Here is a 12,626-nt window from a genome sequence, read left to right on the forward strand (position 1 = left end):
TTTTTTTTTTTTTTTTTTTTTTTTTGGTACCAGGGATTGAATCCTGGTCCTTGCACTTGCGAGGTAGGCAGTGGAACCACTGAGCTAAATCCCCAGCCCTTTCATGGAGTATGTTTACTACCTCCTCACTTCCTCACTCAACCAGGATACTTTAATTCTTTTTAATTTTTGTTTTTTGAGACAGGGTCTCACTGTATAATTTAGGCTAGCCTCGAACTCACCGTATAGCCCAGGCTGGCCTCAAACTCACAGCAAACCTTCTGCCTCAGCCTCCTAAATGCTGGGCTTATAGGCCTGAGCTACTACGCCTGGCCACTTTCATTCTTTACTCTTAGCCCTTAAAATTCTATTATGACCTGCCTCTGTGTAAGTGCATTTATGTTTACTCTGCTCAGCACTGAGTCCTTCTGGTCTGGACACACAGTTCTAGTAAATCTTTCTACAATTCCCATTGGTAACATGTTGGATGACGTAGCTCAGTGCTCTTTTGTCACCTTGCCTCTCACACTCTGCTTCTGAATATATTTATTTTATTCCACACAAACATTCATACCTAAAGAGTTTCATCCCAGGAGATTCCTTTGACTTAATTTTCCAATCCTCTTGTTGAATTTTGTGTGTCATTTCAAAGAGCTCTATAAATTTCTCCACCAGGTCCTTTTTGAAAAGGCATCCAATTCTTGTTCACTGAGTATAATTTTCTTTGTTTTCTTCAAGGGTACTAAAGAGAGCATTAATGTTCTCTTTCTTACGTTCCCTGAGGTTAGTTGTGTGTGTGCAAGTGTGTATGAAAGTGTCAGCCTTGATCCCTATGGTATTGAATTACTCCAGTAGTTGGCGAGCCAAGTTTTTCTACATTTTAAAAAATCAGTGTAGTTAGAGATACATAAGATTTACATTCATTTTGGGGACTTGATATATCTATATCTCTATGTTTAGAGATACAGATCCCATATCTTAATCATTTTTACTTCCTTTCCCCCTCTCATCCCTCCTGTCTCCCCTTCTCCTCAGATACCCTTTCCATCTCCACGAAGTCTACCTCTGTTCCCTATCATCTGTCTTTTATTTTTTTCTTTAAATTATTTATATATATATATATTTTTTTCCCCATTAAGTTTATTGGTACATTTAAAGCAAACAATACAGTTACATTCATCATTGGGATCTTGTACCTTTACACGATATGTCTTGGTTCTTGTTTTTTCTCCATACCCCTACGCTCCCTTCACCCTTCCCCATATTTTAAGCTTCTCACATAAGAGAAACCATGCGATATTTAACCTTTTGTGCCTGCTGTTTTCGCACATACTCTTTCACTGGCCCTTTTCCTTCTACCCACAATGCCATGCTGCTCCCCTCTACCTTTCAGCAGTCTGCCCACTGGACGGGGAAAGAGGGTGGTGAGAAGTGGGGAAGGGGCCAACCTGCAGAAACAGTCATAGCTGCAGAGGACCAGGACATGTTTTGCTCTCTTCTGAAAGAAATTCTGGAAATGAAAGCAGACAGCTACTTGTAATGGGAAGTGGATATTCTAATTCACTCTTAATTCTGTTTATATATAACCAAAACTCAATCCTACCAAAAAATGTATTGTGTGCTAGGAAACCCCTCCTGGAGTGCCCTAAAAGGAACCTGCCCCTTTGCTCTAAGTTCTGCTAGAGAGTGCATGCTCTCCCCATGAACTAAACCAGAGGATCATCTTGGAGAAGTAACGGAGTTCCCGTTCCCTCACCTGTGAAAACACTTATCTGCATCATTCATCTCAGGGGCTTCTGGGGCTGGGCAGAGTTGAAATGTGATATAGAATTGAAAGCCACTTGTGAACTCCAAAGTTATTTTCACATGCTTCTTACACATATTATTGAACAGGAAAAAGCACCCGTCCATGCTTCAGAACTTGACCCCTTTCTGGTGGCAACTGTGTCTTGCTTGAAGGCGCATTTGTTTGTATGCAGGCATTTCTACTAACAGTTCTTGTATCCTGAAGACGTTGGCTTATACAAAACTGCACAGCAAAAATAACAGACTTCTGGAAAAAGGATCAGGGTGGGCCACTCAAAATGTAGAGAACTTTGTATTCAAAGTTCTAAAAACTTGAAGTCTAACCCAAATGAAATGCCAGTACAGCTAATTCCCTAGGCACTTTTTACCCTGCCTTGTGGTCAGTCCATCCCTTGCAGCCTTAATTTCTCATCGATCAAGATGTAGATCCTGAGTACATCTGACTCTCGTAGAGACCATTTTAATTACAATTAAAGATGTGATCCTGATGGAGCCTTCTTCATTAATGCACTGTTTTAACAGAAAGGGAGATAGCTTCCTGGGGTCCTCATAAGCACTTACGGCCTCTTCTGCAGACAGTATTCTTACATCCAGGAGATACATTTGCAGTAAAGTTCCAGCTTTTTTCTTAAGTTTTTTTCCCACTTAAATGTATCTGCTTCCTATTGATACTCATGGTAGGAGGTATTCCATTCTTATTTTTTTCTACCATGTTGCACATGGAAGGTCAACAATAAAGACTGATGAAAGGAATTGTTTCCATCTGGATATATCAACACATTTAAAAAATTCTTCGGACCAAGGACAGAGGATAACTGATTGTCCAAGAAAAGAACTAAGAGGCAGGGAAATCTTGGGAGGGAAAGCCTCATGTACCTTGAGCACAAAGTTGTCCTCAGCTTGGAGCTTCAGGTCCACAACTGCCTTCCTCACCAAAGCCTCAAAGTTCAGGTCTCTCCTTCGGGGCACCTCCAGGGCGGGAAAGAGGTCCCCAATCAGGCCCATGAACACAGGCATGTCATCAGTCACAATCTTGGGGATGTTGAAGTCTCTCAAGGAGCGCATCAGGACTTGGTCCTCAGGCCGGTCAGGGTCTCCTCGCTTTAGTGATCCCGCTACCACGAGCACAGACTTGATGGCCCGCAGGCCCCAGTCGTAGTGATCCTATAGCAAAATGGGCCACTCAGGTTAGACCAAAGCTGCTGGGATGCAGAGAACCAGAGGCTCAGGAGACAAATTATGCATAACAATGTCACAGGTTACTTCTAAAGGCCAGGGAGAGCCGTGGGAGATGACTGACAAGTTGGAAAACTGTGACCACAACATTCTAGTTTCTTATCTGGCATTACCTACTCTTGCAACCATGAGGACAAAAAGCAGACACAGACCACCCAAGGCTCCCGTAGCTGGGAGAAGGTGGTGGGATGTGGTTAAGAGTGTGGGTCTGAATGCAGACAGACCTAGCTTCATGTTCCAACTCTGTCACTTGCTGCTTTGTAGCAAATCACTATTGAAAGAATGACACGAAGGAAACATTTTGTGTGCAATGAAGACAAAAGGCACGGTGGTTGTACCTGAAGCTGTGGATCAGATTTCTGTGAGGGAAAAGTATTAAAGAAAATTGGAAGGGATAGAATTCAGTGCTTTATACTGTGCTTACAGTTGAGAAAGAAGTGGGAAGAGGATGTTTACAGACTGCGCGACAAGAAAATCAATGCAGTTCAACAAATTGAAGGAAAACCAATGGTGATGCAGCCTGGAAGGCCAGGAACAGAGCCAGGAGTGGTAAGCTGTAGAGGTAAGTGCAGGCAGACTAGGTGCCATACAGCTCTTAGTAGAGATGAGTTTGTTGGTCTTCACCCTACTGCCAGTGAGGAGCATTTTAAAGTAATTCCTCTAGCTTGCTGGTAGCTAAAAAACAAGTTAGAGGACCCGGAGAACAGTTGCAGAAACTAGAATAGAGAGAGTTGCATTCATTAGCTTAACGGAGACACAGGTGTTGGAACTAAAGAGGTAGCAGTAACTACAGAAAGAAAATTAGACTCATTTGAGAAAGTATCGGCAGTTTGTTCACAAGGAGATGCAGGGCTGGGGAAGATGAAAGTGTCGGTGGGACTCTCAGGAACCTAGCGCTAGCAAGTGAATAATGATGGTCCAGTACACATCACGGAACATGGGAGAAATCCGCTGGGACGGAGCTGAAAGGGGAGAACAGATGCAGATGTGCCCAGCTGAAGTTCTTTGTAAACACCCAGGGAGACGTGGTTTAGAGCATTGATTATACAGGTTCAGCGCTCAAAAGAGAGGCTGGGAATAGAGCTGTGAAGAGTGGAATGTTAACTGACTTGGAAGTCAGCGGTGGTAGAGAACCAAGGGAGGATACAATAGGAAAGAAAATGTGAAGACAATGGGATTTCTCCCTCTTGAACAGATTTCACAGGGGTGAGAGAGCCTGTTTGTGGCGGCAAAGGTTAACAGCGCAAGAGGGCCCCAAAGGGAAGGTGAAACTGATTGGGAATAGCTCAAGAAAGCTTCTTTGCTGTCCTTGCCATCATGAAATTTCCCAAGGCATAAATCTTGTTCGCTGTGAGAGGACCAGCCTTAGGCAGAGGCCACACTTAAAGCCAAGCAGCACAGGGAATCCAGGGGCTCGTTAGGACAAATTCTCTTCCCAACACCCTCTCCGTCTCCTGTCCCTTTGGGTAGAAACCATTTCCTCCAAGGATTTCTCTTGGTGGGACATTGGTGTCTCTAAACTGTTGCTAAATATAGTAGTAAAAATAGGGTTCTGTACCAAAAAATCTGCACACAAATTTTTATTGCAGAATTAGAGATAGATTTACTTATTTATTTATTTTTTCTGGGTATTGAACCCAGGGCTTTCACAATGAGCTGCATCCCCAGTTCCTTTTTTGTTTAAATTGGTACTGGGGAATCAAACTCAGGGGCTTATGCTCCCAGTCCTTTTTATTCTTTATTTAAGATCCGACCTGTTTGGAGAGCAGTTCTTTGCACAGTTGGTAAAGGGTGATGAACTTTCTGGCTAAAACCCGGGCTTCGATGAATCCTTCCGCCACCAGCATGATCTCGCAGATCAACTCAAAGTCTGGGACAACCATCGCACACGGCCTGTGTACAGAGCACAGAAGCTGAGTCCATCAGTTTCTCCTCTCAGCCTCTAAGGGGAAACTGTAGGACAAGAGACACTGGCTGACAACAGCCAAAGAGGCCTCTGTGGGTACGAAAATTCATGGAAGGACCTTTGCAGTCATTGCATCTAAGACTTCCAATGTCAAGAGGAGTCAAGCAAGAATAAAGGAAGTGCACTCTTTTCCTCCGGGTGATGGATAATGGTAGCAGATTCAGCAGAGTCAGGGCCGAACTCCAAATCACGCCTTTTGAGGCTGGTGGGCGTCACAAAAGCACAAAAGCTGTGCATTAATAAAGCAAATTGTCTCGACTAAACTAGAAACTAATATTGAGCAGTGCTGAGCTTCTCTGGGTGGCTACAAAAGACTGAAAATATCCTTAGTCCATCCTCAAGATGTGCATTTCCCCCAGACCCTACACACTCAGGTAGTATTCTGTGTTTATTTGCACACAAATGTAAATTTCTAATATTTATGTGTAAGGTAGGTGGTGTCTATTAGCCCCTCCTTGACACAAAATGACTTATATAAGAATACAGGGGGCAAAAAAAAAATATATATATATATAGGAGGCGAATTTTTTTCTCTATTTAAGGATTTACTGTGAGTTTCCCCTCCTTTGGCACTAGCCACATTTGATTTTGAAATGACTTATTTTTATTAATTTATTAGGTATGTAATGGGAGTCTAATATTACATTTTAATTGCATTTCTCCCATACTTATATAAAAATTCAAAATCATTTTATTTATGCCCATATTTCTCCTTCAAATATTTTGCACTGTGCCCAATTGCAAAGGAGCTGCCCAAATACTTAGATTCTCAAAATGACTTGGCAACCTGAACATTAGGTTACATGTACATACTCAACAGAATGCAATGTGGCGGTGAAAAATAATGTTATAGAAGGAAAACTATCAAATGGCACGAGAAGACAATTCATTAATGAAAGCAGGATACTCAACGATATAGAATTGGATTTTAGTTTTGAAAAAGAAATGCTTGGCTCACACACAGTTGGGAGGAAAACGATGAGTGGTTACACTGATTATCTCTGGGTGGTGGGACCAGTCTAAGAAGGAGCAGGGTTTGCACTCCAGTTCTGACTTTATTAGTTGGGCTGCTAGCCAACTCTAGTAACCAGGGCCCGCCCTGCACAATTTTCTGACTCCATCTGTTTTCTCATTGCACAAGGGGGAAAACTAATACCTCCCCCATCATAGACTCTTTGTGAGAATTAAATGTAAACATAGATTTTTTTGTGTTTATTGTTTCAAAAATATTTTTTCTATTTCTCATCCAAAATTATCTTCTATGGCTATATGCGACTGGACTGAAAGTTAATATTCCCCTAAATTCTGTATGTTGGAATCCTAACCCCATTGAAGATTTTTGGAGGTGGGGTCTTTGAGTGACAATGAGGTCCTGAGGGTGGAGCCCTCATTACTGGGATTAGTGCCTTTATAAGTAGAAGCCATCAGCCCACTCCTGTGCTTCTGGCCATATGAGGACACAAGAGAGGGCTATGCATCAGCAACATGAAAGTTGTCTTCATCAGAACTTTAAGTACCAGTATCTTAATCTTAGACCTTTGGCTTCCAAAACTGTGAAAAAGAAATGCCTGTTGTTTAGAATACCTGTTTTATGGTGTTTTGTTATATCAACCTGAATGGACTAACAATTCTTTTTAAATGTAGGGGAAAAAACTGTAAGAAATAATTCCAGCACTCCCTGGTTAATCAGGACCTGCCTGAACAAGGAAACCCTCATGCTACTTGGTGGGATATGCAAACTTGCAAACTTGCGCCGACTGGGGTGGCTTAAAAGTGAGGGACTAAACTATGCAAGTAGCTGCCCTCTGAGGACTCTAAAAGGCCTTGAAGGCTTTCACTCCACCTCTCTAAACAGAACTATTGTGTGTCTCATCCAAAAATGAGACAACAACTCTGTCACAGTTCCTCTCAATCTATCTCTTAAGTAAAAGTGTAGTAAGCAGAAAATCAGAAGGCAAGACGCACCTTTCCATGTTCTCTTTGTTTGGCCAACTTCACTTAGCAGGAAAAAGGAATGCATACTTTGGTTTCTGCTAGGAAGCACATCTGTGTCTTCTTAACAAAATAAAGAAGTGTGTGCCGGGCGTGGTGGCGCACACCTGTAATCCCAGCACTCAGGAGGCTGAGGCAGGAGGATCGCTATGAGTTCAAACCAGCCTGGGCTACATAGTGAGTTCCAGATCAGTCTCAAGTACATAATGAGACCCTGTCTCAAACAACAACAACAACAATACAACAAAATTAAAAATAAATAAATAAAAATAAAGAAGTGTGTGAGGGGGATTAAAAAAAGGAATTGAGAAATGTCACGTACATGTACCTACTCCCTGAGATGGATGTAAGCATAATGTACTACGAATATGTATCACTAAACATTTTAAAAAGTAAAGAAGATTTAAAAACACAGCAATCTGCATGGGTGGCGAGGGTGAAATAAAAGAGGTGTTCTTAAGCATTGCTACTATGAGTGTAATTTGGTACTACGGTTTTTAGAAAGTAATTTGGCAGTGTGTATCAAGAGCCTTAAAAATGTTCCTAATTGTTCACTCAGTGATTCCATTTCTGGGAAGCTAGCCAAACAAAATAATCATGCATATGGAAAAAAAAGACATATACAAAAATGTACATTACAGCAGTCATTCTGCATGAATTAATTTTAAATGTTAGAAACAGTCTTAATATTCAACCGAGAGGGACTAGTCATTACACTGCAGACTGTGCTCTCGATACAAAAATATAGCCATTAAATGAGATTTATTAAAAAATATTAATAGAACAAAATATTTATAGTAGACTAAGTAACAAAAAATTTAAAAAAACACTGTAAAGTACAAATGTAGGTAAAATAAAAAAAAAACAACATATATATCCCAAAACAAGCAAAAATTAATTTTACTGGTGATGGCATCATAGGTGGTTTAAAAAAATCTACTTTTCTGTAATCTCCCAGTTTTCAGTAATTTACATATCACACATTTCTAGCACAAGGATAAAAGAAACCTCTCTCTGGGGGCTGTCATGCGGGGCGCACCTGAACAGAGCCTTGAGGTTTTCAGGCAGCTCTGCGCGGCCAGCGTAGCCAGGATTCATGGTGATGAAGATGCCCACAGAAAGATTCAGCTTAATCTCCTCACCCAGGAAGTTGAACTGCTGCTTCTTATCTCGAATGGCATCTTGGATGCTTTTAACCTGGGGGACCAATCAGCACAAAATACTTCTTCAGTGTGTGTCTTAACTACCCCTGGGCATTCACAGTCAACACCCAACACAAGCAAATGTCCTGTGGCCCCTTTCACAGAAGCACAGGCATGGCGACCACCCTGCACACTTTGCTGATGGCATGGGTGCATTTTGGAAGGAATCCGGATGTCTACATCCCTATTTATGACATCAGGATTTTGAGATGGAACTGAGCAAACAGGTTGCGGACTCTGAACATGGGCCTCCACTGCAGTACTCACTAAGGTGAGTTAGGGCTGACCATGGGCCAGGCACTGTTCTGATACGTTTTTGTGCATTAACTCATTTGGGCCTCATCAGTACTTGGAGGAGCACTTTAATCCCATCAGGCCTGTTTTTCTCTATAATGAAAAAGGATCATAAAGAGGTAATTTGACCACAGTTACAGATCTATTGACTAAGGGTAAGGATTCCAATCTAATCTAATCTAATTTAATCTAATCATCGCATCCACTCCAATCCAATGTAATCTAAGCTTGTTCTAGGGATTAAAGTCTATAAAGAAGTTGGCGCATAAAAATGCGTAGTAGCAACATGCATGGAAACTGTCAATGCGGCCATCACTGGTTTTGCGGTCTTTGCCGTGATTTAACCCCTCACTGCCCCTCCCCAGACTGCACCTGTAGGATGCCCGCAGGAGTGCAGGCAGACAGTGCAGGGAGTGTGTCCAGTCCATGTGAGGAATGGCAAGAAGCGTGTATTAAGATAATCTAGGGCCAGATCCTGAAGAACGGTTAGTGTCTTTCTAAAGCAACTCAGTTTTTTTTTTCTAAACGGCAATGTGGAGTCAGAGGAGTATTTAACTACTTGAAGCTTAACCTGCTTGGAGCCATGTTACAGATCTCTTAGTGGGAAGAGAGGGACAAATGAAACTCAGCTGCTTATATTCTCATATCTGGTCCTTTGAAATACGTGTCTAGAAATGATCAGCAGCAAAAGAGGAGGAAGACAGAAGTCACGTAGCTAGTGGTAGGCTAGCTTTTCAGCCAGGCCCCTCAGTATTTTAGGGATTCCTAGTCTCTCAGAGTTCTTACCTTGAAAGCTGGGACCAGCACAAGGCTATAGATGAGCTTTGAGCATATCTAGAAGTCCAGACTGCTGTTAGAAAGGTCAAGGATAACCTAGTTCCACGGAGATGAGGCCACAGGGTGTGTGTGTGTGTGTGTGCGTGTGTGTGTGTGTGTGTGTGTGTGTAGAGACAGACAAAAACAGACAGGTGGACCATCTACACCGGGCATGGCTATCTTCAGTGCTTGGAAGTGCAGTATTTGCCAGCATGCATGATGGCTTTGCAATTAGGATTCAGCTCCCATCCTAAAGTGAAACTCTAATGACTGAATGCATTTCAGCTCATGGCAATTAGTGGGAGACTGAAACTTTACTTCTACACGCAGAATACCAATGGAATCCTGGCAGAGGCAGCTTCCAGCTTCCAGCACCCAGCACCTAGCACCCCACCCCAGCAGATCAACCTCCATGGTGTGTGTGGGGCTTGCAGCCCAGACCAGCTCTGCCATGCAGCTAGCCCTTTGCTGCCTTCATCGCTCTACAAAGTAGGTGGCTGTTAAGGGCTTATTTTCTCCTTTGTACCCAGTCCTTGTGTTTCTAAAATATATAGAGCACTCTTCTGGCTAGGGAGTGAGGAAAGAATTGAATTAACATTTACAAATTGCTCTGCTACCTTTGGGCAAAGGTTAAGGTGACAGCCTGGGACCCTTTCTGCTACTGGTCTGACTCAGCATTCTCTCCCCAAACACCAAAGCCCGGAAAACTCATGCTCAGCAAGAATTTACGATGCACTTTTGGATTGGAGGCATCTGTGCTTTTGTGTACAATTCTGTAGAGGGGCCCTTGAGGGAGAGAGCTGAACAGACTGGAAGATGCGGTTCCTGTTGGAGCATCGGTGCTCGCAGATGTTGCCCTTCGCCTGCTAACGCAGGAATGGGGAATCTTTGCCGGTTCTCTTGGGACAAGTGATTGGAATAGGATAGTGACCAGAGTCCCGGAGGCTTGGATAAACCCAAACCCTGGAGAAGTTCAGAGGTTTTAGGATGCAGGGGGAAAAGCAGGCAGCCTGAGAAGGTAAGGATTACTGAATTTCCACCCATGTGGAGGTGCACACACAAGTAGGCACTGACAGCCAGCTATGGCTACCGGGTATCCTACACATTCATGAAGGACTGTTGCTTTACTTCTTGTTTTCAGAGAATTTTAAGCCACAGGGAATGACAGAAAATCATTACTGACTTTTTTGACCACTTGATCAGTACCAGGTGGTATTCTGAATATTTTACATAAATTATTCCACTCCACTCTTTCAACAGCTGCTTGAGGTGGGTGATCTTACATCCTTATTTTGTAGAAAAGGAGGGTGAGGCAGAGGCAGTTAAAGTGTCCTGCATTTATGTGAGATGAAAGCGTATATGGGAACTCTGTGCTATATTTGCAACTGTTCTAGAAATCTAAAATTGGTTCTAAATTAAAAGGATTTGCTGATATCCAACAGTTGGTAAGTGGAGTCTAAAACCAGGTAATCTGGTGCCAGAGCACATGATTTTGGCCATTGCCTCCTGCGAGATTTATTCTGTCTCACGGTTTCAGAGGTTTTAGTCCATGGTATGCCGGCTTCAAGAAGTAAATGCCATGACAGAAGGACATGGCAGAGGCAAAGTTGCTCAACTCACGGCATCCAGTTTGTCAAGGACAAGAGGAGGAGCCAGAGAGGAAGGCACCAAACAGTAGAAACAGGCTCTGAGGTCATACCCCAACCCCCTACCTACACACACCCAGATGCGTGCCTTACTAATCTCCGTGGCGGCTCTCAGGCCAATCAAACTGACAATTAAGATGAGCTATCATGCTAAGTGATATAACCTTATGGGACTACTACCATGACACTGAAGTATTATGTGGAGCGAGACCACGTATACACTTTCTGACTAATTTGCTTTGAGCTGAAAATGAATCATGTTATTACTTAGGTATATGTTTTCTTCAAAACATGAAACATGTTTTCGTGACCCGTTAAACAAGGAAAGCTATGCAGAAACTAGTGTCTTCAACAGGGGACCACCTTGCACCCATTTCCCCAGGGCGTGTTTGAACATATCTGGAGACATTTTTATTGTCATAATTAGGAGGGTGGATGCCCCTGGCAACTAGTGTGTAGACATCTTACAATGCCTGAGATGGATCTTTGTGATAGAAAGTTGTCAGCCCAAAACATCAGTTGCGCTGCAGTTGGGAAATTTGGATCTGGACCAGATATTTTACCAAGATGGAGAGTGAGACCAATAAGATATCCGTGACTTGTGCACCACCCTGTAGCTTGTGTCCCTAAGTTAAACTCCCATGTATTTTGTTTGTTTTCTGAGGTGTTGGCAATTGAGCCCAGAGTCTTATACACACTAAGCAAGTGGTCTACCTCTAAGTTACCTCCCCAGCCACCATGCAATTTCTTTGTTGGGGTGGGGTTTGAGACGGGGTCTCACTATGTAGTTGAGACTGACTTGGAACTCACTATGTAGCCCAGGCTGGTCTCGAACTCACAGTGATCCTCCTGCTTCAGCCTCCCGAGTACTGGGATTACAGGCATGCACTACCATGCCCAGCCACCAGGCAAATTTGTAACCTCATCCCAGATTGACCCAATCAGAAATTCTGGGTGGGGAGAGGGTGTCTGACAGACGTAATTTAAAAAGTCCTCTAGGTGATTTTGATGCATGTTGAAGTTTGAGAGTCACTGTTGTCCAGACAGTTCTTAGATTTTTACCCATGCCTACTTCTGCCCATGTGTCTTTATCCACAACTGCATACTGACTACTTCGTTCCTTTTTCTCCATTTCCTTGGGCTCTATCTGGTTTGAAGTCTTGACCCCACAGCAAACTAGTCAGGACCAACTGAAATCTGTCTTGAGGGTTTTGATATGAACCCAAATATACAGTCTGTGGTGGCTAGCATGCAATTTCAACTTGACTGGCTTTGAGATACCCCAGGACTGGTGGAGATCAAGTCCGGGTGTTTCTGGGTGAGTCAGGGGATAGTGTCTTTGGGGTCTCTTGCCCTTTCCTTTCTGGTGCTGCTCCCCCTGCTCTGCTTCTTGCCCTCATGAATTGAGCAATTTAGCTCCTCCACACCCTTCTGCCATGAGTTTCTGCCTTGGGGCCTGCAGACCATGGACTGAATCTTCGGCATCAGGAGTCAAATTAAAAGTCTCCTCCTTTAAGTGTGTCCTTTTTGTTTGTTTGTTTGTTTTTTTTGGCACCGGGTATTGAACTCTGGCCCTTGTGCTTGCGAGGCAAACGATGGAACCATTGAGTCAAACCCCCAGCCAAAGTGTGTTTTGTTTTTTGTCCCAGTGATGGAAAAGCTGACACATACAAGTGTCCACCAGAATTT

General features: G+C 43.0%; 1 protein-coding gene across 2 annotated transcripts in view; it reads right to left on the bottom strand.

Annotated features, from left to right (window-relative positions):
- The window catches only part of Dnah9 (dynein axonemal heavy chain 9), a 331,965-nt gene that overhangs the window by 187,198 nt on the left and 132,141 nt on the right, over positions 1-12,626 (bottom strand). For both annotated transcript variants that reach the window (XM_010615004.2, XM_033762784.1), the window contains 3 exons: positions 8,019-8,176; positions 4,776-4,914; positions 2,662-2,949 (listed from right to left, as the gene is read on the bottom strand). In XM_010615004.2, the coding sequence (XP_010613306.1) occupies positions 2,662-2,949; positions 4,776-4,914; positions 8,019-8,176 (585 nt within the window). The remainder of the gene's footprint in view (positions 1-2,661; positions 2,950-4,775; positions 4,915-8,018; positions 8,177-12,626) is intronic.

The sequence above is a fragment of the Fukomys damarensis genome, unplaced genomic scaffold (genome assembly GCF_012274545.1).
Source record: "Fukomys damarensis isolate Sample0158 unplaced genomic scaffold, DMR_v1.0_HiC HiC_scaffold_13, whole genome shotgun sequence".
Taxonomy (NCBI): Eukaryota; Metazoa; Chordata; class Mammalia; order Rodentia; family Bathyergidae; genus Fukomys; species Fukomys damarensis.